Source organism: Falco biarmicus, chromosome 2 (genome assembly GCF_023638135.1).
Source record: "Falco biarmicus isolate bFalBia1 chromosome 2, bFalBia1.pri, whole genome shotgun sequence".
NCBI classification, from domain to species: domain Eukaryota; kingdom Metazoa; phylum Chordata; class Aves; order Falconiformes; family Falconidae; genus Falco; species Falco biarmicus.
In genome coordinates this window covers 114,313,346-114,337,218 of record NC_079289.1, presented here as the reverse complement: position 1 = coordinate 114,337,218, position 23,873 = coordinate 114,313,346, and the positions used below count along the sequence as shown (strand labels likewise).

The following is a 23,873-nucleotide window of genomic DNA, read 5'->3' as shown; positions in this document are numbered from 1 at the left end:
GAGGCTGGGGTGGGAGAAGGCTTCTCCCAGGCGGCACACGTAGCCTGGAGCAGGCGCTACCTGCTGGGTGGGACAGTCTCTGCTGCGGGTATCTCTGCCGTCACGGGATGAACCGTGGCAGGACCAGGAGAGGAGGATGCAGAGATGCAGAGCGACCGCTGCGGAGCATCCCAGAGGAAGGAAGGGCGCAGGCTCAATGACCGAGGCTATGGAAGTGATGGTGAGTAGCGGCAGTCAGAGATGCTGTTTTTTCCCTCAAATGGGTGGGGAGGCTGCAGGGGTTTCAGGCCAGGTCTGACCTCCATCACCCTGCAAAATGTTGTCCTCTAAAAGCAGTAGTCGCTGCTGTTCCCTCCTTGCTCCTACTTTCCCTGACATTTGGCATGAATCGTACTCCCCACATGGATGCGCTTCTCTCCCAGTGGTAGACCACAGCTCCCCTGAGCCCTGCCGGTGACGCCTGACCGGGGCCTCCTTACTCCTTCTGCCTTTCACACGAGCCATTTGCAGGGAATGTGCAGTTTTGATAAGCCCCAGAAGGGGATCAAACACAATCTTCCCACAGCAGCAAATGGGAAATACCTTTTCTTTTTTTCTGTCCCTTGCCTCTTCTCTCCTCCTAGCCAGCCCTTTCAGGATTTTTCTCCTGACCTCACTTTCTGGTATGGGTTTTGCCAAATAAGATGGGAGAAGGGTGGTGGAAGGGCAGGACCCTGGGCAGCTTTTTAGGTCCCCTGAGCACTGGTGAGAACACGCCTGTTCCCTTTCCTTCCTGCGCACAAGCTGGACCCGGAGTTCTCTTGCTGCCATAGGAGGCCACGGTGAAAGCTGTGCAACTTCATCTCTGCTTGTATATATTCCTGCCCAGCTGTTGAGGGTTTGGGGTTCTTTTACTTCAGGTGATTTGGTTTCTGCTAGTGAGCTTTGTTTCCTTATCCTTTGTTGAGACTTCAGAGCTTCATTATTTGGCAAATACAAATGCTTTCTCTGGAGAACCAGCTGTAGATGGAGAGGCCCTTCTTTGCCAGAGAGAAGATCAGCAGGAGTCGACACTGCCATGAATTTGATATCGTCTGCCTGAAAAAACCTCAATGGTTCAACAGCCTCGGGGAGAGAGGAAAGTAGATGCCTGTGTTCCTACTGAGTGACTGGTGCTGCAGAGCTGAAAGGAACTTCCAGCATAACACAAATAACCGCTGCAGCTGTAGTTCCAACCCAGTGCATCCTACCTGTGTGGGCAGCAGGCATGCACAGTAGCTTTCCATTAAGCCTGCGCTGTAAACTTGCAGCTCTGCAAAGCAGCCGCTACTTTTCAGCAAATTTTTTCCGAGTTGCTGCAGGTGGTGTGCGTGGGGGACATGAGAGAAACATAGTCCACAAAAAGCCCGCTCTTCTGTGATGGAAACAGAAAGGGGTGGGTGGGAAGAATGGTGGCACCATCCTGAACTTGACCGCTGAGACCTCGTTTGCAGCAATAGATGCTCTGAATGGAAGGTGCTTTTAAATGGTGTTTTGTAGACAGGGAGTTGGGAGCCAGGAGTTTGGGTCAGGGGAGCATCTGGTTCCATTTGTTCTTTCTTTGGGCTGGCTGACTGACCTTAGCAAGCCATTCCGTCTTCCTCTGCCTCATTTCCCTATCTGTACTACTGGGGTGATGACCAGGCCTCTGTAGGATGGGTTTAAGCCAGGCTGCTACAGAGCAGCATCTCATGCCTGTGTGCTGGTGCGGCTGAGGGCTGGAGACCCCCGGGTGCTGCATGCGGAGGCTGCTCAGGCTGCAGTGAGTGCTGTGGTCAGGCTGCCACAGGATGTCTGACTGCCCAGGATGCAAGGAAGGAGGTTTACCAAAGCTGTTATGGCAGGCAGCACCTCTCTCGTTAACCTCGCTAACTCGCAGGATGCTGGTTTCCTTCTGACACTCAGGAGTGTGACAGCGGGAGCTGGGCCTCACACATTGCCTTGGTAGAAATGCTGTGAAAAGCCACAGCCTGCCTCCACTTTGCTGGTGCTCAGATGCGTTGTGCAGGGCGTGCATGCCTCATTGAGAGCTTACAAAACAGAAATTCTCAGAAATGCAATGACACAGCACCTTACCCATTCCCCTGCCTGGCTGACAACAGGAGCCGTGGGCTGTAGATGTTCAGAAAGCCAGGCAGCTTTGTGCCTGTACTTTCCCCTGCTGTGGAAAAGACCTGCTCTTTGCTACCACGCAGCTCCCTGCTGCAGCCGCCCGAGGTTTCCTGTGCGAGCGTGGTGCGATGGCAGCAGAGCTGAGCGCCGTTGGGATGGGGCCGAGCCTGTCCTGCTGCCCTGCTGTCCCCACGCACTGAGGGGCTGCCCACTGGGTCTGCTGGGGCTTTTTAGCCCGATGTGGGGCTGGGTGACACAGTGAGAGGGACGATACTGCCTCGTCCCGGTGGTGCCACCTGTGCTGGCTTGAGGCTGCTGGGAAGAGCAAGGTGTCCTGCCACACCAGCTAGCCAAAACCACGCTGCCTGGTCACGGCAAGGCTCTCGGCTCCTGGTTTTTGCCCCACTTGCTGCCCTCACAGCTTGCTAGCTGGCAGGACTAGATGAGCTGATGCCTTGAAATGGCTGTACGGAGGGACAGACAGGCATCACAGAGGCCAAAGCCAGGTTCATGGGGCACAGAAAACTTGTGGGACCAGAGCAGGAGAAGGGGAGACCAAGATGCTGCGTAGGGATCTGCAGCGAGCAGCAAAAGGGATGTATGGTGCACTGGACCTTATGGCCCCAGATGTACGTGGTCCAAGGAGCAGCTGTGTAAGGGATGTGAAAGGGACCAGGATGCTCTTTTTCTTGCTTCAGCGTGTGCAGCAGCAGGTCTGAGCTGGCAGGTCGCTCGCCCATTTCTGAGTTTATCTCCTGATTTCCTGGATGATAAGCTCCAGACCTCCTTATGTGTACGTACAGGGCCACATAGTGGGCTTTTGTTTACTGTTACAGGTCCACCATCTCATAAATAAATTACAGTCACAGGTGATAGAAATTTTGGGGTCCACAGTGATACTTCAGAGAGGTTTATCCAAGGTCTTCTAGGAGAAGGGATGTTTTATGCCTGCATGTGTGCACTGGTAGGACAAATCCCTACAATTACTCTGCAGCTTATCAAGGGAGTTGTGCTGATGCCTTGCATTTGAAGTTAAGGCCTTTCTTTGTGTGGGGAAACTGTATAAAGGCCATTTGGGGCTCCTCCTAGGAATAAATGCCTTTAGTACTGAAATGTATTACCCAGTTGTTCCTGCTCAGTCTCCTGGATCACTTCCCATCCTCCCATCTACCTGTTTTGGACTGTCCCTCACTCCTCTCTGGAGTTAAAATAGTATAATAGAGTAAAACATTGTACAAGACATCAGTTACTCACGCGTTTGTTAAGCTGACAATTTCTGGAGAGTATCAGATCTTGACCGAAAGGTTACTTAGATGGTAGTAACAAGTTGTCTTTCCTGGATATATTTCTAAGAGCAGCTGTTCTTCTATTATTCTATCTATAACTTCATATTGTAGTTAATACATGTTTTCCCGTATTGATCACTGCTAAGACTGGGAGAGGCTGTTCTGTCCAGTTACCTGGCTTCTTGTGTAAGGCAGGCTGATAGCATCACGCCAGCAAACTTTTGCTGGGACTGCAACATGTTTTGCAGTATTAGTAATGTCACTGAAAGGTACTTGAATAGGACACTGAAAGTTAGATCCTAAATCTAGGATCGTTATAGATGATGGAAATCAGTGTCACACAAGCAAGACTGAAATGCACTGTCTGAGATTGTCTGATGGGATGCTGACATCTGCTCTAACCTCAGTGGTTGTAAACCACAGATTGTCAGACTGCTGTAAGGAGGTGATGATCCTTCAGACCAGACTTAAACCGGGTGTCTTTGGTGAGGTGTGGCTGTTGACACATGCTTACAGGTGGAAAAGAAGAAAACAAGCCTGAGAGAGAGAACACCTGGGGATGATGATGTGGCATTATGCACATCACAAAGGAACCATTTATCTTCAGATGATCAGCTGAAGGCTATTCTGCATGAGTCAAGATTTGAAAGCTTCCATTTAGCTTTTTTTAGAGAAGGATAAAAAAGTTTCTGCGGTCAGCTGTTTCAGTGCTATCAGGGTGTGCCACTATATTTTGAATATTTCCACTGCGCCCAGGCAAAGCAGTGCTCTCGGTTTGCATGTAACAGGCTCCAAGCCACTGAGTCAGCATCCTTGCCAAACCCTCGGCCCAAGTTTTATTCTGAGTTCACGATCTTCATATTTACACTGCTTCACTGAAGCTGGACTTCTTCCTTTCTTGGCTCTGTGTAAGGCAGGAGTGAAGAGGAGGTGGCGTGTGGCCTTCATCAGCCAAATGGCTGAAACTGTATGTGGAAGCCAGCAGTTCCTCGGAATTTCCCAGTGCAGGGGCAGTTGCTGACTTCTTTCCTACTCCAGCCACTGCCCATAATTCCTGCAAAAAGCTACAGTGAAGGGCAATGTGCCATCACGCAACCCTCAGCTACCGTCCAGGGTGACCCAGGAGGAGCTCGGCTGTTGATCTTGCAGGCTAGGGTGCAATCCCAGGAGAGCTCCCAAGACTAAGGTTAGCTGTATCCAAGGGTTCCCCTCCACGTGATATTACCCACCTGGCATTCCAATCAAGACCACATTCTTCTCTCTTCTCCTCACCAACTGTGCCTCAACCAAAGGCCTGTCTTTAGGGGAAATCAAGAGGTGTGAGTTTGCGGTACTCTTGTCATCTTTCACGATGAGGGTCTTGGGTGATGGTGAGCCCAGGGTGTCTGACTCTTCTTTCAGGGCAGAGCAGTCCATGCAAGTGCCATTTAATGTGGCCTAAGCTTCATACCAGAGAAGACACTACAAATTAGCAGATGAGCCACAAATCCACACTGGCTCATTGCACGCTGACCTTACCGAGCAGAACACACTAAGTGTATTTGTACTCTTCCTTTTCTAGTAGATCAAATAACATTCTTTCTCTCTCTCTCTCTCTCTTTTTTTTTTTTTTTTTTTTTTTTGTAAGCCTCAGGCGTGAATGTTTATTGGCTCATCACTAAGTTGAAGACTTAGAGCTGGGAGCAGCTACGTATTGTCTCTTAAGATGTTGCCTTCAAGTGTGTGGGAGTCTGTCACCTTTACATGGAAATGTAAGTACGATACTTACATTCCCTGTGAGGAAACGGCTTAGTCTATTACGAAGAACAGAAGAGTAAAAGAAAGAGCAGGCAACAAAGGCAAATGTGTATGACTAACGGCACTTTGTGTTTTTTGCAATGGAAACAGTACCACAGAGATAACTGGCTGGAAAGATACACTGTGTTGTCACACTGTACTCGGTCCTCCGCCCTGCCGTGCAGCGGAGGATGGAGAAGCGTAGCAATGCGGTGGGCTGAACCAAGCATCCTTAGCCATGGGCTGATGGACCTGAGTGAAGAGAGGTCCAGCAGCACCGTACTGGGAGACATCTGCTTTTCCATCGGTGCCTTGGTTTTCCAGCTGGCGCGTGTCTAGCCCAGCAGTGTTGCTTCCTCTGTAGCGGGCTAGAGAGAGGGTGTCTGCAGCGAGCAGAGGCACGGGAGGGCACGGTTATCTGCGGGCTTGGCAGACCTCGCCTCGTCCTGCCCACCACAACTTGGGTGGGCGTTTGGGCTGCGGCAGCACGCAGCTGGCAGCCATAGCTCTCGCCGTGCCTGTCCTGCTGCTCCCTGGGGGCATCGCCAGCTGGAGCGGGGGGCTGCTCTGCCAGTGCCCCCTGCCATAGCTGTTTGCAGGACGTGCGTCCCGTCCCACATCACTGAAGGTAGGCGCTGGTCTCCAGAAGTCCTCTGGGGCAGCAGCCCAAAGCTGCTGTTCTTGCCAGAGATACTTTCAGACACCCTCTCCCTTAGCGCCTTCCCTTGGGGCTTTCCTTGGAAGGAAACAGAGACATCAGCGCAGGGACTCCCGGTGCTTCCCTCCCGGTAACATCCAGAAAATCCTTCCCTTCATTTAAAAAGGGGATTGAAGACAAGTCAGGACTGCAGCATGACATTGTCTTGCTCCTCAAGAGAGAGAAAAGATAAAGCTGCAAAGATGTTGCCATTTCTGCACTTCTTATCTGTCAGGCAGGCTGAGGTTAGAGACCTGCCTTCTCCTTGTCCAGCGGGGTCTGACGGTGCAGCAGGTTTCTGATGCTGGTTAGAAAAGGGGATCCTCAGTGGGATGGACCATGCACACGCCAGGATCTCATGGGGAGTTCTCGCTGCAGGTGGGTGGTGTGCTCCTTTTCTGGCTTGGCTGTGCTTTTGTTAGACAAAATCTCTAAGCAAGTTGATTTTGGTCACACCCCTCCAAGTGCTCAGAAATGTCAAATCCTGGTGCCACTTCTGTGATGCACAGTGGACAGGGGACATCAGCTACTGAGCCCTCACCACCTCTCCCGAGTGTCTCTTCACTCATTTTTGAACAGACCTTTTTATATCCTTTAGGAGTGGTTTCTTGCTCCTGTCTCTTTGTTCCCCTAACAGGCAAAAGCATGCCACGTTTGATGTGCTATGACTGGTCTGCCGGAGCATAGGGGCTTCCAGTCTGAGTAATTTCAGCTGTGATTTTACAAGAGCGCAGGCATCTGGGCATGACGAACTTGATTAACTGAAAGTAGCCAACTTCATTATGAATCCAGGGCATCCTTTTAAGCCCTGTTCTGCTGCTAGGAGCTTTACCTCTCTTCTTTCCCTCGCCTTCACACGCACACACACACACACACACACACATGCATCTTTCCATTTGTATTCCATCTGTCCCAATCCCAGTTGCTGCCTGTAGTCACGAGCAGGATGGCACGGAGCAGGGTCTGTGTGCACAGAGCAGGACAGTCCCTGCCCCAGTGCGCTCGCAATCTGAGGGTGCCGACAAACAGACCAAGCGCAGGGGCACGCTGGAAGCAGGTGGTGGCTTTGAGGGATGTCGCCTGGAGGAAGAAGCGAAACAAGTGGAGCGGAGTGTGGGCAGTGGTTTCAGCGTGCCAGTGGCCTCCTTCCGCTCTGCTTTATGGACCACAGCAAGAAGAACCACAGCGCCAGAGAGGTCGGCTTGCTGCCTTCGCCCAGTGCCCTGTGAGCGCTCGGGCTGGAAGCAGATGGGTCTGAGCATGCAGACCTTGCATGTCCGTGCCAGTGTGGCTGGGGAGAGAGAGGGGTCCCCACAGAGGGGAGAGAGGTCCCCACAGAGGGGAGAGAGGTCCCCGCAGCCCCCCAGGGCCAGCACTGCTGGCACAGTCTGCTGTGCGAGGGAAGATGCCCAGGCGTGGCAGCCCCTGCCCTCAGCTTGTTTTTCTCCAAGGGTAGAAGTCAGGCACAGAAATATCATTTTGCTGCTGTTGCTTCCTCTCTCCTTTTGCATGTGCCTCCCTTGTGCGTTCTTTGTAAGGAAACAGTAACAGAAAGAAGGAAGAAAAGCTAGGTTTTCCCGCGACGTGCAGAGGCAGCAATACTGTGTGACCTTAATGCATTTTACCTCAGGTAACTTTTTCTCCTTTTGTGCAAAAAGGGGGTATTTACCAGCATTAGTACCAGTTACAAATGACAAAGTTGGAGAAGAGAAGGTGTCTTACAAGACCTTACTATAACTTCGAGGAAGAAGAATGACATGAATGAATGAGAAAGATGCATCTAATATATATAATAATATATTACCTAATTATATATATATATAATATATCTAATGGGGAAAATTTATCTAATATACCTTCTGTGCCACAGCTTTTCTTCTGTCTTCTTTCTTGGTCAAAACCCTGCGATACAAAGCTGGAATTGGGAATAAAGATTTTATTAGCCTCTCGTGGTTTTGGACCTAACTCTCATACCTCCTCCCAGCTTCTCTCTTCACCATCTTTCCCACGCCAGCCAGCTTCAGGTTTCTGGTTGCAGGCTAGACCCAGGGTCGTGTTTTCATCCCCTTCCACACTCCTCCCTGTTTTGCAGCTTGCTTAGCTGGCTGTGCCTGTAGGACACCTTTGCGTGGCACCGGCCAGCCCCTCGTAGATCAGACGTGAATGCAAAGCTGATCCTGGCCGTTTCCAAGGGGAGCGTGTCTCCTTTCTACATGTTGTCTCAACAGCTGTTGGCTGCCTGCTCCCCACCGGGGGTCCTGGGCTTGCTGTCCTCCCGCTGCTGCTGAGGCTGGGGGGAAGCAGAAGGATTCCTGTCACCCCCCTGCTCTCAAACCGCCTCTTTCCCACAGGGATGGTGGCATGCGGATGATGCAGTCGAACCCTTTGGGTGAACATTAAAGAGGATGAGGGCTCTGGCTGGCCCTCCAGCTGGGTAGAGAGACCCTGGGGGAATTCCCACATTTGAGTGTGTGTTTTCCGTTGTCCCCATCCTGATAAAACACCCCACTGAGAGGTATTTTTTCCCGTGGTTTTTGTGCCTGTGTGAGAAACGAGAAGTGCTGGGGTGAGAGGTGGAGGAGGGGAGGAGGGTACGAGGGCTGTACCAATGCGTCCCATGACTGCGCGCTCACAGCAGAAAATCCTTCCACCTGCCAGGAGCTATCCTTAGACAAGGCGACACTGGATTTTTTTGATTCTGAAAATGAACTTTAGGAGGATTTTCCTAGCCAAGTGCTTGCTGCTTTTATTTCCCAGTGTAAAATGTGAGTTTTTCTTACTGTTTTTTGCTCTTTCAGGCTAGCGTAGCGTTGTTAAAATTGCATTTTAAACCATTTACAACTTGGTGGGATGTAACAGATAAGAAACTAGTTCCACTTTTCCAATGAGTGAAGATCCTTGGGTTATTGCTATTATTATTTGATTTAGTTTTCAGCCGGAGGGAGGGCAGGACCTGAGTTTCCTATTCCAGTTATAATAAGCTGTAAACAGTTTTGGTTTTAAGTTAATGAGCCCTAATTTGACACATGTATAATGAGAAATGTCAGCATGCAGTTTTCTCTCTGCCCTCGAGGTAGCTTGTACTACATTAGAGATCCAGTTCATGGTGCATTATTGCATGTAATTTCCTTTTCTTATCAAAGATGAGCAAATCTTTTGAAAGTGCAAATTATATTCCATAAATATTAACAGAAAGAGTGATATATCTCAGTGCCTTCAGTGGAGTTGAGGAAGTCTAAGATGTGAAAACAGCAAGCAAGTGCATACATCTTTTATATTTTGCATATTATTGCACTCATTATTTTTTAAAATATGAATCTGAAAACTTAATTAAGGTGTTAACTCATAGATTAGAGAAGGTTGTAAGAAATGGAGACAATGCAATCATGCGTAGATTTCCTCCTCCCCCCTCTCCCCCCATTTCAGTCCACTGCAGATTGTATGTCTGTCTCTCTAATGTTTTGCTTTTCCTCCAGAACAAAATTAATAGATAAATAAGGATTTTATTTTTTTTTTCGTACATTATATATAAAACATCTTCCACCGCGGTAATGAAGATTGTTTCCTTGAATGGAAGATTCATTTCAAAGACTTTCTTACTTCTCTAAAGTTACGATGAGACCTTCTCCTTTTAACTGTTTCTTGTGACTGCAAGCGAGCTCTATGCTGCCAGTTTGGGTCTTTCTGCCCCTTGGAGCACACTTCAGTTGGCATGAGCAGAAATGCTGTTGCATTAGCTAGACAGATTTTTAATATCTTATGTGTGGGATACTCAGCTTTCCATTAGCAAGACTATAGAGAACAGATAAATATCCAGAGATGGGGTCTGTTCATAAAGAAGCTACTAAATTATCCTTGAAAACTGAGATTATTTTTTTCTTTACTACCAGAGAGAAAAAGTAAGTGATAGTATCTGTTATGCAAAGAAATCCTGTTGCTAGCTCTAAGTACCTGTGTGTGACTGAGCAGAAACAAGTATCAGAGTTCAAATATTTGGGTATAATCTGTAGCGTCATCTGTGTGGGGGAGGATAGCTGCTTCCAAGACTGGTTGATAGTTTGCTTTCCAAATTATTTCATTAGATATGTCAAATACCTTGTAAGAAATGTAATAGTGAAATAACAGCCTCTCCCTAGACCGGGGGTGAAGTGCCAGAAGCACTTCAGTATTAATTTTCTTGTTGCAGAGGCACACTATTTCAGTTCTTTGATTATCTCTAATATCGTTAGTGTCATAAAATAGTGACTGGGTTTGTTTTCCCCCTTGATAAAGTTTATCATTGTCCTAGATATCAGGAATGAAGGACTTTAATAAAAATATGCATGAATGTAGTTTTTCATTCTGTGGGGCGAAAGTGCTTAAAACATAGAAAATCAGAGCAGAATCAGCTCTATCTGGTGATGAGAAGAGAAATCCCCTCCTGCCAATTGGCTTTATCTTGTAAATTGAAGAGAACCATAAGAAAATGACAAATGCAATAAGCCATGGCTCTGCGTGCACATTCCGTTTTCAGTGAGCTTATCCCACCTGACGCTTGTGACCACTTTTCTACCTCCTCCTGCAAATTTTCCACCCGCCACAGGGGTGGAGACACCACCTTCCTTCAAGTGAACTCCTGCCAAACTTTGCACTCCAAAGCCCCGTTTCCCTGAAGATGGGACTCGTCAAGCGAGAACCCCTTGGGGAGAGGGCAGGCCACCCCGGCACAGCCCGGGGATCCGTCAGTCCCGCTGGCAGTGGCGTGATTGATGGCTATCAGCCCTGGCTTCCCTCGGTATCCCCTTCAGCAGCCACATGCTACGTGCTGCCCAGTCCTGGTAGCACCTTTGGGAGGAACCTCCTCTTGGCTGCTCTGGAGAGGGGACCTGTCACCAAAGGAGTCCTGCAAAGAGAAAGGATGGGTTTTTTTTGGCTTTTGCTTGTCTCCTAATGTCAGCAGCACCCGATCGGTTCCCAGGATGTGGTTAGCTCTGTGTTTCTGCCTTACTTGCCCCGTTGTGATCCTGTGCTAGACAAATCAAGTGGATATATTCCAGCGGGGCAGGGGGCCCAGGATGGGTGAGAAGGGGGCACTGCAGGCTGGCAGCACTGGGTCTGCCACCAGTTCAGTGCCTTACACTTACTCGCTGCTTGACATGGGCTACTATTATTATTATTCCTGCCATCACTGTTATTGCTGGACTGATCCTGCTGTCCAGGGCCACAACCAGTTTGTGTTCTTGCTGTCCGCAGTAACGTTTGCAGTGATGGGCACGCCGGGTACCAGCCTGTGCCATGCTCAAAACACACCAAAGTGACCTTATTTTCAGGAAGGGTTAAGTTCACAAGCAGCCATGAGTCTTAGCATCCAAAATCACCCCAAATAAGTCAGGCACAGTATAAAGCCAGGTTTTGAAAGACAGACTCTTAGATTCCTTGCCTCTCAGAATTAAATTGGGTGCTGACATTTATCTAATGAATGATCAAGAGGTGCTTTGGAGCAGGGGAAGAAGACGGCGTCAGTAATGCAGGGAGGCTTAGGCAACTTTGGGGCAGGAAGGGTAGCAAGTGACAACCTTTTTGGTCACCGTTGTGGCTGCCGAGCACGGCAGCCGGGGCTGCTGGACACACGTTGATGGGCTGGTTGTGCTTCCCTTTACAGGCTCTGTCACCAGTTGGATTTACGCGGCAGTGAATGAGTCGGCTCTTCTCAGCATCACCGCTGCTGCTGGGAGCGTATATGATGCAACGTGGCTGAAAGACAGCAGAAGGTTGCTCCAGATAAAAGATAAGAAAGTGAAGTACTATGTGAACAGGGACCAGTGCAGGTGTAAGGTGCTCCTAAATGGGACTTTACAAATAGAGCAGGTGGTGAAAGAGGACAGTGGAAAGTACAGGGTGACTGTTTATCAGCAGGATGGGAAGTTCAAGGCAGAAGAAGATACAATATTCGTCGTTCAGGGTGAGTTTTTGCTCTTCCCATACCATTCTCAGCACAGCTGATTAAGACTTGGTATTCCTGCTCTCTCCTACAGCCCTTCCCACTCGTTGCCCCTCTTTCTGTTTTGGGGGGGCTTCTGTGAGACATATCTCTTTCCTCATGCCGCTGACAGCAGTCTCTCCATGTTCCCCATTCTCTTGCTCCTATTAATGCCCTGTGGTCCCATGCTTCTTTCCAGCTCCACTCTTTGTCAGCTGCCAGGTTTCTACGTGTGCCCAAGCCAGCAGCCCCTGAGCGTGGCTGTGTTGGCAGCAGGGTGAGCCGGTGCTGGGACCCCTCAGACCCTGAGCTGGGGTAGCACCATGCGAGCAGGGTTGTGCTCCCAGCAGCACCCTGCTTCCAGAAACTTCTTATGGGATTGCAGTGACCTGTATGAGGTACACCAGTAGCTGATGCACTGGGCACTTCTGGCACTTCTGGTGCTATTTTACAGGCACTGAGTTACGATTTTTGGTCTCTAGCTACTGTTCCAGCAAGGTGAGCACCTTGGGTTGCATCTGCCAGCCTCCTGAGGAGATCTCAGGAGCCCTGGTGGCACTAAATGCCTGTATTTAGGCAATGCAATCCCACTCCATTTTTGCTTTTAACGTAAAAAATAGCCAGAAGTCACCTCCCCCGAGATACACCACAACAGAAGTTGAATTTGCAGGGGAAGAAGACTCCCGCACCCTATCCTTGCATAGCATAACACAAGAAATACGACGATTGTGCTGTTCAAAGCACACTTGGGCACACGCCTGGGGATATCAGCTGTGTGGCTTCAAAGCTGTGTCTTGTCCTGAGAGACCAGAGCCATGGCAGCCCAAAGCTTTTGGGATGAGTAGGGAAGATGGGGATGGCTATTTTGCTCTTTTGTAGCTGCTGCCACCTCTCCAGATCTCTAAGCTGTAGGGCAGCGTGAGGTTTTTTTTTCCCAGCAAGAGGGTGATTTTGCTTTGTCCTTCCTCAGCCAGCATGCACACCTCTGCCAGCCTCATGAGTTTGTGGGCACCAGCTGGCACTACAGAAATGATGCCTTGATGAGGCACTGATGACAGCTGGACTGGGTTTAGCAGGGTTTCTAGATGGTGGGAGGCCCCGTGGCTAAGGGGCTGCTGAGCAGTGAGTGTCTCACTACTTTGGGAATTATTATTGTAAACTCTCCAGATTCAGGAAGCCATCAGGACCTGATGCTGTTTACTCATGCTTTAAGCCACTGAGCTGTCACTGGGAAGTCCTGGGTTCAATTGTCAGGTTACGGTTCCAACCTAGCTACATGTGCATCATTTCACCTACTGCGCAGCAGAAAGGTTGCCCTACCTCCGACACGCAGGTCTGGAAACAAAGCCCTTTAGTAACGGTCAGGTGCTAGAGCCATTTGTCAGCCAGATTGTACTTTGCTACTAGGGTTGGACGAACAGTTTGCTCCAAAAAAAAGGAATAGCTTAGATGATACCATCACACAACTCCATCACCGGGACCTGGACTGTAGTCTGGGAACACTGAGTTGTTCTCCTGATATATAGGTTACAGCTCGTAGGAGAGGAGTGTGGCTGCAGGTGTTGCAGTGTGAACCCAGACTGCTACAAGCAGCCCTCGTTGGCTTTAAAATTTATGATGTCTACGACTTACAGTGCCTGTAACTAGAGGTGGCCCTGGCATGTTTTTGTTTACCTGGTCTAAAGGTAGAAATTAATTTTTTTCCATCTGATGTCCCTGCCAGTTGCCCCTAGCTGCGGAAAGCCCCGCAGGCTCTTCTGGCTCTTGCAGTGCCACCAGCGATAGAGAATCTGGAATCAAACTGTAACTAGCTGTTTGCAGGATGTAAGAAGAGACAGACATCAATTCTCTCTGTCACAACCTCTTTGAGAGCTGAGAGGTGTCCATTTTGTGTTTTCAGTTGTGTTTTGATGGGGTTTCATGCTGCGGCTGTTGCGCTAGCTGAGTGCCGTTGGTAGCATAAAAAGCATCGTCAGCAGCTGTTTGTCCTGCCTTAGAGAAAATCTCTTCTGATGGGCAAAGGCAGACCAGAGCTGACTTTATTTGCACCAAAACATCGAAGTTGAAGGCAGCTGTGGCTCCGAGACCCTCCCATCCACCGCCCCCCTGAAAACACACCTTCCCCCTCCCCTGGCTGACTGTGGGCTGTGAGCTAAGCCTGCAAGTAGTCCACCCATGGTGGTGGAACTCTGTCTTGCTAGGCCAAATATGTAGGCTAACACACTGCTTTTTCTTTATTATTGCCGTGTTCCTTCTGTAGCAGAAGTCTAATTGGCTCTTTGTTCTTCTCTGGTCTCGTTAGCTGATGTTACTCCTTTACAGCTTATTGGGGGCTAAGCTCTTGTTCTGCTTATTAATGGAGGTTTTCAAAAGGAGAAACCATCTCAGACGTGCCTGTCTCTTCTCTTCTTTTCCAGACCCTGTTCCTCAGCCAATCCTCAGTGCTGAATGCATGAATAAAACTGCATCTGTCAAGTGTGAAGTGAAGCCGAAGACTAAAGATGAAACATTTATAATAGAACTGGCTCACGATAAAGGCAAAAAAGTCCAAAATAATGTCACACGGTTGGAATTGCACACACGGTATTCTGGGACGTTCAGATGTGTTGTTAAGAACCAAGTCAGCGAAAAAATTGCTGAAAAAGTACTTAAGTGCTCAGGTAAAAAATTCTGTTTTTATTGGAATCTGCTAGGGCAGACCCACAAAGCCTGACGCAGTTGCATGTATCTGTAGGACTGGTCCAGGTGCCAGGAGCATTGATGGTTCCCAGTACCCGGTATGGCAGGTCCAACACCACCACAGTTCTTGGGAGCCGATGTTGGTGTGGTAGCCAGGATATGAGCCGTGCTTTCTGCTTGGCATTCCCCAGCCTTGTCGCATCTCCACCCTCCCCACCCTGCTGCTGCCTGCCCCACTGCTACCCATATGGCAGCTGTGCTCTAGCAGCAGGGAAGCCAAGCCAGGGGCAGTGGGATGCAAGGTGGGCCACGCTCTTCCTCTTCTCCTGTGGCCAGCGGTGTTTTCCCCATGCTCATTGAGGCCTGGGGGTCACTGGAAGAGGGGAGAGGCTTTTCCAGAGTCAAAAACCTTGTGGGTGGCAGAGAGGCCCCCCCGGGCGCACTGCAATGCTGCTTCCACTGGAGGTGAAGTCTCCTGGGGGAAGCTGCAGCCTGCCAGTGAGATCAGGCAAGAGTGAGAGATTCTTGCGCATCCTGTAATTTTCTCCCTCCCTTCCATCGCTGCTGACTCTTCCTCCAAAAGTTGCCAGAGGTATCCTGACAGACTTCTTGGTGTCAGCATCCTGATGGACTCAGGTGGTGCCAACCATCATTAGTGGTAGACCAATGAAGTAAAGAAGAAACTGGGGAGGTGGTTCTAGAAGTGTTTCAATCACACACAGCAGCCTGCAAAAGGCAGAAGGCACTTTCCCCTCCATTTCTATGCTCCTTCATTCCTTTAAAACTAATGGTACTTCCCAAGGGCTGACTCCAGTCAACCAGTCCAAAGCCAAAGAGCTGATCTCAATAAGATAGTATAAAACTACCCAGGCTACCACAACATAAGTTAACAGCTTATTTTTGGAAAATATGGCTTGGGATCTTCTCCTGTGTATGTGAAACCGCGGCATTGAGTTCAGGGGTTTTGCTCTTGACCGAAATCAGCTGCACGTTATTTTTCTCCTTTCCATGATCATACCTATGAAGGTGGTAGCTGCTCGCTGCCTCTGGATGTGGATGGGTGCTCTCAGAAGGGGAGAAATAAGCTGTTTGGACTAGAAATCACGAGGGAGGTTATGGAAAATTTAGCTGAGCTTTGGGGTGCGTGGCTCAGATGAGCATGGCTCAAATGTACCCTGGATTTTCTTACTCACTTGAAGCGTCATCTTCCTAAACGCCAAACATAGCAAAAGAAATGAAGGAATTGAATTTTAAATGGACAGAGCCATGCTGAAAATTATTAGATAGGCAAAAGAAGTCATCTCTCCCCCTTGTAAAAATTGTGAAAGTTATGGCAAAACCAAGGGACAGACCATACTGGTATGGCACTGGATGTGGTGTTCAGTTCAAAGTTCAGATTTCCAGTGCAGTATGGGGGAAATGTCCTTGAATTCACTGGGCTTGGCTTCATCCCCGCTAACCCCAAGCACTTCATTCAAAGCGCTGCACTCTCTTGCTCTAGATTCCCACTACAGCTGGTGGAGAAGTGGTTGTTGTTGGTGGGGATCACAATAGCGGGCTCAGCATTTCCAGTCTCCAGCTGTTACTTCCATAGTGAATTTAGGGAAAGTGCAAGTCCGAAGGCCAGCCCGCAGTGTGAGAAGGGAGGGAGCAAGCCTTAAGGTGCAGAGACCTTACTGAAGTGACCCAAGGTCTGCTGAGGCTGGCTGAAGGGCAAAGAGCTGAGGGACGGGGTGGCCTCTGCTCTCCTGTGCATCCCTGGCCTCCTGAAGCACACCCCCGATGCCTAAAATAGCCCCCCCAGAAAGGGTTTTTCTGCTGCATGAGCTGCCTGACCTGATGGGCTGCCCAGTTCTGTTGGTGCTGGCGCTGGGAAGGGGCTGGGGTGTGGGGGAGCGGGATGTGGCGTGGGCATGGAAGCCAGGTGTGAAAACATGCTGCTGGATTAGGTCTCTTTATGGCAGAGCAAACTAGCCCAAACACATTGTCTTAATGAGGAAATGATGGCTGACGCTGGCCACCCCAGGGCACAAGCTGGGCAAGCGTGGGCCTGCCTCCATCGATGGTATAGGCAGCCACTAGCCATCAGCGAGATACTTGGATTTCACTTCTCACCCTTGAGAAATGCTCTCCTTTCACAGGGTCATTTGAGTGGGAAAGTCTGGTTTGTTTTTTTTTTCAAATCATTACATAGTAAAAGTTTTGCTACACGGATCTTTAAGGTACAAATAGAGCACTTCTCAGGCACCAAAAAAACCACTAAACCCCTGTAGCCCTACCTGTCCTATGCAAACTAAAACCACCTCAAACCTTTCTGTGTGGTGGCAGGGCTCTGCCAGGCTCCACAGTAGATGAAAAGTCCCTCAGCTTGCAGCCAAACCTTCTTCCAGCTCTGCTGGCCTCCATGAGTTCTCCATTTGGTCCTGCGTTGGAAGCCTATCACCTTGGATTCTGACCTTTAGCAGACAAGACGTGCTTCAAATGGCCTTCAGCTCCGCTAACTTTTTATATAAGCAGAACTATACGTGAATCTGCCTGGGCTCACCTTACAGTCAGCTGGGAGGAACAGGGATGAAAAGGGCAAAATACACCTTGGTGTAACACTGGTGAGAAGACCCACATCAATGAGGGCACTCATCTTTTTTTCCACCGGGGCAGCCCAGGCTGATGGTGGCCTTTATACTGTAGACTTCTTGGCTTTGTGTCATCATTCTTAGCCCCCCACACGCATGGCCAGTGGATGCTGAGGACACTCTTTGGAGCTTTGTCCCCCCCCAGGAAGGTAGACTTTTGCTGGGTTCAGCCCCATGGCGCCTGTGCTCGAGCACGAGTGCTGAATGCCAGGACAGCCCCAGCAGGAGGTGGTGAAGGAAGACCAGCATCCAGCAAACCTTATCTGGTGAAAATAAGCAACATTTGTATAAATTTTTTCGTCACTGGGCAAACTGAACTCTCATTTTGAGACTGTGGGATATTTGGTTATGGTTTTTTTCTTTTCACTATTTTTTAATTTGCCTACAGCCAAAAATTGAAGAGGAAGTACCAAAATACTATGAAGCAAGCTAGTGTCAGTGTTTCCAGCTCAGTAGGAATTACTTAAAAAGTTTATTCTGGTTAGATGCTGAGCACTGCCTGGATGCTCGTCCTTAAAAGGGTCCATTGCTATCAGGAACAGGGCATTTGTGGTAATTTAAGTAAGATGAGCTAGCACACATGAATGCTCTGGTTTCAATTTTCTGCAGAACGTGAATCCATCAGGGAGCAATCAAAATTCTCCACGATAAGAACCAGCAACTTTCTGCTGTGTTCAGAGAAAAGGCAAAGGGTGGGCTCTCACTGGGGCTGCCTTTACAGTCAGTGGAAGAAAATAAAGAATTCTAGACAGATGTTGTGCAAGTTGTTTCTTTTCTAACACCCTCTTTCATTCCTTTAACTAGGCCAGCTGGACCTTTATCTCATCTTAGGCATAGCAGGAGGTACAGTCGTCTTTGTCACCTTCCTGACTTTGCTTATTTATTGTATCAGGAAGAAGAAAGCAGAACGGCTTGAAGATGATGGTAAGTGCTTAAGGGGCTTTATGTTGCTAACGAGCCACCTAAAATTCTGAAGCTTCCCACTGACAGCAGCCCTGTGGGCAGGAGCATGTTCTCTGCCTTGGCATGAGCAATGACCTGGTTTTGGCATATGGTGAACCTCGGCAGATTGGTTGGCATTGCCAGCCTCAGTTTCTGGTACATGCTTTGAACAAAAGACTTCATGTCCTCAAGCCCTTTTGTTTATCTGTAGGGGAAGAATTGCCCCTCTAAAGCTGGGCCAAAGCCACCAGTCACGAGCACCCGTGGGGCTAAAATACACAATTAGATATCCCGTCAGCAGACTTTTTCATTAAATTCATACGGTGTAAAATTAAGATCCTTGAAGTCATTAGTCAGCAGACTTTTTCATTAAATTTATATGGTGTAAAATTAGGATCCTTGAAATCATTAGTCACATTTGGAAGTTTTGTAGGTAGTGAGTGAGAAGGGGCAAGAAGGGCTCAGCTTTTCTGGGAGTCTCCTCAGGCATCTCACAGAACTTGTCCTCTCTACAAAACAGTGTCCTTGGAGGCCTGTCAACACTGAAGGTCCAACGTGGGGCACAAACAGAGTCGAGGTTTTCCGAGTGGGTAGAGATTTCGTCTGTTGTCAGAAATTCATGCCTCTTTAAGACCACAGGAATTACTCTGCCTGGGCATTGCTGCTGGTTTGGGTAGACGGAGGATGCTGAGCTGCCACGAAAGAAGCGTTATCTGGCCCACTGGAAGGGGGGGGCTGAAGCAGGAGGGAGGTGGACCTGCAGGGCTTGTTGAAGGCTTGAGTCCTGCCCCCACACAATGCATCAGGCTTCCTGTGTGGCTCCAAAGGACAGCTGCTCTCTGTGTGAGCCAGTTCTTGAGATACCAAACGGGTGTAAAAGCTCCGTTTTTACACCACAAAGGTCTCTGTCAAGATAAAAAGAGCAATGCCTGAATGAAACCTCAGCCAATACCTCAAAGGTGCCAGCTGTCAGGCTGACAACAAGGGTGAGCATCACCGCTCCCATGGCTGGGGGGAGTGCAGCCCCGCTGCCCCTGAGCGTGGGTAACTTGCCATGGCCCTCTGGCTTCCCCTGAAGCTACAACCATGAAGAATAAGCAAGCTCTTTCCCCATTTGCTGCGAGAGCTCGCCACGGTGCAGCCATGGGTTGTCATCTCAAGAGGCTTGCCACAGCTCGTGAGCGTGACGCTGGTGTGAGCGTAGCCATCGGAGTGTTGTTTGACGTGATGGGCGTTCTTGTTTGAGTGGGATATGTTACTCCCTCCGCTGTGCAGTGGTAGCATATCCTTAGTTCTTGGGTCTGGATTCAGCAAGAATTGAGAAAAAGAGAAGTCTGGGAAAATGGGAACTAACATAAGAGGGGTGACCAGCTCTCTAAAGTGTGTGCTTAAGGTCATTTCAGTGTCTTGAGAGGTAAATCCCTCAATGCCTAAGCTAAGCGGACTGACATTTCAGAAATGATGAGTGAGTGATCAAAAGTCAGCTGGCATGAATTTACTGCTTCTGTGTGTGGAGAAAGTAATGCCGACAAAAGGGACTTCTGGCTTCCAGGTGCCTGGACATCCCAGCACAGATAGTGGCAGGGCAGAGTGCTTTGGTGTTGCCTCCTGGGGTTACATCTCCCTTTCCCTTCAGTGGCCTGTTTCCAAAAGAGGACAGAGCAGCTCAGGCTGGGGGTGTCCACCAGTGGGACATCCCTGGCAAAGTCAGTCCCTGACCGCCCCCCTTCCGCCCCGAGAGGGCAGAGGTGCCCCAAATGCCCCCAGCTACCTTGACCTCAGCCAGGCAGCCAAAAAGCTTTTGGGTTTGCCCGGGATACGTAAGCAGAGGTGATTTTGGTTGTTCCCTGGAGTAGGAGGAACACCTAAGAGTGACCTTCCAAGTGAGACCAGTATTTGGCTTTTTCTTGCTCGGGCCAAGCACTGTTTGCTTTCTGCTTAGTATGTGCCTGACTGCAGGATCCTTCTGTCGTTGCAGATGAGGAGCGAATGATGCAGGCTCGCCAGGTGGACAGTGAGATGGTGGTGCGGGAGCTCCCCCAGCCACCGTGCAATCCCACCCCGAAGCAGCTGCATGTGCAGCAGCGGCCGCTGCCGCAGCCCTATGTGCAGCAGCAAGCACTGCCCCCACGGCCCAGGCCCCGCACTCAGCAGCGGACTCCAAACCACCCCAGAGAAAGACCATGAACATCTGCCCTGGGAGGGACAGTGGTCTCCCTGCTCCACCATTCACTGGGAAAAGAAAGTTTCCAATAGTCAGGAACCCCTCCTGCCCAGCCTTGCGTAACGCTCAGCTATGAAACGGCAGCTTTCGTTGCAGAAAATTAGAGAGAGCATCAAATGGAGATGAAGAGACCCAGTGGAGGAGATTCAAGGTGATGGGCATTCATCCCTGTGGCCATTTTTCTTCAAGTGTCTCCATGTTAGGGTATGGAGCATTGAGCCTTGAAACCTGTGTCTTTCCGTGGTTCACTTGTTTTTACTGCACCTTGTTGTGTCCTCATGCTTTTTGGATGGATTATATCAAGAAGAAGCTAAAGCTCTTGCAAGCCTAAGGATCTTACAAGGTTTTGTCATGTATCTTTCCTTTCTTCTGCCACGCATTAGGACAGCCCCTCTGGCTTCAGCATCAGATGCATGACCTCCAGGATCAAAAAACAGTTGCATATAATCAAATGTTTGTCTGAAGTTGAAAGCATTGGTATCATCTAACGCAGAGAAGGAAATAATGAAAGGAGATGTGGCAGCCTTGAAGCATCTGTGTGGGAAAACACAAGTGGGAAAAGAGTAAACTTTTCACTTTCTCTACCATGTTTAAAGCTAGGAACCAGGGGCTTAAACTGCAGCAAGGGAGAGCAAGGTCAGGATCTATTTATTAGGTTTTTTTGCAAACAAATTACTGAAATAGATTTCTGGGAGAGTATTTCCAGCACTGGGGATTTCAAAGGGCAGATGAGGCAACGATCTGTGAGTCAGCCTGACCTGCTGAGGGCCAGGGGAATGTGCTACGCAGCCTCTCCAAGGACTGTTTCAGTTCGGTTTTCTGTGACTCCTTGCTGGCAAATAAAATGGAATTTTATTTTCAGCATAGATCTGTTCAGCTGTTAGGACAATTTTTTTATTGTAGAACAGGTCCGGTATCCACTGGCTCACAAAACAAGTGCTACAGAGTGTTGAGCAGTCTGATTACTCATGACATTGTCTGAATTGTCATGGCTTTCCATCATCGGCCCTCCTGCTGATGGTGAGGGACCGTGTCCCTTGATTTTGCTGGTAAGTGCCTCGTGTATAACCAGGTGACGATGACAGCTGCTGAGAGATCTCCCTTCCGGAGGGAGAGGCTGGACTGCAATACCTGCATCACCCTCCATGTGCTGGACAAACGCTGCTCACTCCTCTGGTCCTTGGAGATGTTCCTAACTGCCTCTATGGGACGGCTGAGGAGCCGAGAGAGGACAGGCCTTTTTAGAGAAATGTCTGAATGGGTACACTTGCACATCTGGTGTAAGAAGCAGCACAGCTGGAGGAGGAGAGAGCTGCGACAGCCACAGAGCACGAGACTTCCAGCTAGCGTGTCGCTAGGCAGAAGAATGTGTAGTACCTCTTTCAGGCTTGGCTATCCCAGACATGCCAGGGGAGATAGAACAGCCATCCTTCGTTCCTCCTCAGAAATGTGACTCTTTGTATCTTCTGGTGCAAGGGCAGGGAAGTAACTGTCGGGGAGGAGGAGGTGTCTGCCTCCTCCGGAGCTCAGTCACTTTGCTTGAATTTGGAGGCAAAGCCCTGGGAGTGTCACTTGCTCTTGCCGCAGCTTTCTGCAGCTTGTTTTAGGGCTTTCGCTATTTAAAGTTGCATTTGGTAAACATTTCATGGTTTATTTTGTAACGTCTGCTATATCCCTGTAGTGAATGAATAAAGATGAGTGCGTGGAGAGGATCTTAGTTCACACCATGTGCTGGTACTTCAGGATCTGGATCTCACTTTGGTACAAAGGAGGCAAGAAAAACATTTTGGTCCCTGAGCCATGGAAATATGGACGCAGGAGGTTTCACACCAATCCCCGGGAGGTACCGGCTGCCACCTGAGAGCCGGCAGCTGGTGGGCTCAGGTCGGCGTGGGTGTGCACAGCCGCTGTGCCTGCCTGCCTGCTGTGGCAGGATGCTCTGCCTGTCCTGCGTGGCCAGAGCTTTATCCATGCCCTCTCTAGAGCAAGCAGATGAGTTGAGACTTTTCTGTGGTTACGGGAGCACCAGTCCTTCCTGGGGGAGAGGGAGAGTTACTGGGATCTGAGGCGGAGAGCGGGCTCCTCCTGGGACCCCCCTGCCACTGTGCCCTGGGCTCAACAGAGCTGTAGAGATGCTTTGGAGATGCTTCTTCCCCATGGCTGAGGCTTGGTGAGCTGCTGTCGTGTCTCTGAGAGACCCACCTGGGCTTCCCACCAGCTGCTGCCCCGGGCCCTCCTCTGCCTGGTGCTGGTGGGGTGGCACTTGCCACAGCTCCTTGCAGGGGAGCGTGAGTGCGTGCGTGATGTGGTGCCAGGGTAACGCTGGCCCAGCACAGAGGTGTGCTCGCTCTTCTGGCAAGGAACTGCAGCACTAAGCTAAGGCGTGCCCAGGACAGGAACAGGAGGCAAGAAGCTATTTTCCTGTTGGTCACAAACTGGGTCCAAGCCTGCCCTCCAGACTGGGCTCGAGACCACCCTGTGTACCATGGAAACCTCTGTTGTCCCAGCTTAAGGCATGTGAGGGCTGAGCGCATCCAAAAGCTGCCCTGGGATCCCTTTCCTGGGGAGCAGGACACCTGGGGTGCCAGCGGGCACCCTGACTACCAGGCAGGCCAGAGGCCACAACAGTGGGCACGAGTCAAGTGTGGAGGCGCCTGTTTGAGTACTGCCCTCCAGCTGGCTGCTGTAACTGTGGGCTGAGAGAAGCACTCCCAGCCTCAGCAAACTCACCGAGGTCTTCTCCGGGTTACTAAGACTCTTTTCACCCAAATGTTTCTCTCTTACATGCTAAGAGGCTCAAAACTAAGTAAAAAGAACTGAATTTAGCCTGCTGGGGGAAGTTGCACCACAACATAGACCTCTGTCAGGCAGACAAAAAAATATTACAAGCAGAGAGTACCCTGTGCAATGGGAGTCTCATCAGGGCTATACTTATTTTTAATTGGTGCCTTCCATTTATTAATCACCATTGTTTTTGCTGTCTCGTGTTTGTTCCTGATGTGTTGCAATGTACGATACTTCTACAGTCCCGAGTTCTATTTGGTCCCTACTTGAAAAGTCAGTGATTTTTCAGAATGTGTGTCATGGAGCAATCAAATGTCGGGTTTTTATCCTGTAGGGGATGTTTCAGCTCTGGAAAATGAGCTGACAGCAAGACCTAAGAAATAACAGGAAGTGCTTGGCCCTGGTGATACTGGCTGCAACCTTTCGTGGTTCTTCTTTCTTCGACACATCTACGAATGAGTCATACAAGATGAAGTGTTTTTCCTCATTCTTCTTAAAGGAAATGAGACGAGAGGGCTGATGCGCTGAGTTGTGCTTTGTAAGGATGCTGCCTTGTCCTCCCCTGGTTGGAGAGATGCAGTTTATGCTGCCCGGGTGTTAGCAGGGATCAGTTCTGCTTGGTGATGTGCTGCGGAGCCAGCGCTGAAGGGATGGGAGGAAAGTGCAGCCCGGTGATCCGAGTAGGTCTGTGGTCGTGCTGTGGTCCTGCAGCGCTGGCCAGTTGTGCAGGCTGAGTAGGACCCAAGAGAGCAATGATTGGTTG

At 49.6% G+C, this 23,873-nt stretch overlaps 1 protein-coding gene across 2 annotated transcripts; it reads left to right on the top strand.

Moving 5' to 3' along the window:
- Positions 1 to 5,939: 5,939 nt before the first annotated feature.
- Positions 5,940 to 22,038, top strand: CD2 (CD2 molecule). 2 transcript variants are annotated; one of them, XM_056329347.1, is made up of 5 exons: positions 5,940 to 6,267; positions 11,531 to 11,830; positions 14,266 to 14,508; positions 17,965 to 18,084; positions 20,081 to 22,038. In XM_056329347.1, the coding sequence occupies exons 1-5, from the start codon at positions 6,222 to 6,224 to the stop codon at positions 20,287 to 20,289; spliced, it is 918 nt and encodes a 305-aa protein (XP_056185322.1). In that variant the 5' UTR covers positions 5,940 to 6,221; the 3' UTR covers positions 20,290 to 22,038. The 2 variants fall into 2 exon arrangements, with proteins under 2 accessions (XP_056185322.1, XP_056185321.1); XM_056329346.1 differs by lacking the exon at positions 5,940 to 6,267 and adding an exon at positions 8,488 to 8,654.
- Positions 22,039 to 23,873: the final 1,835 nt, after the last annotated feature.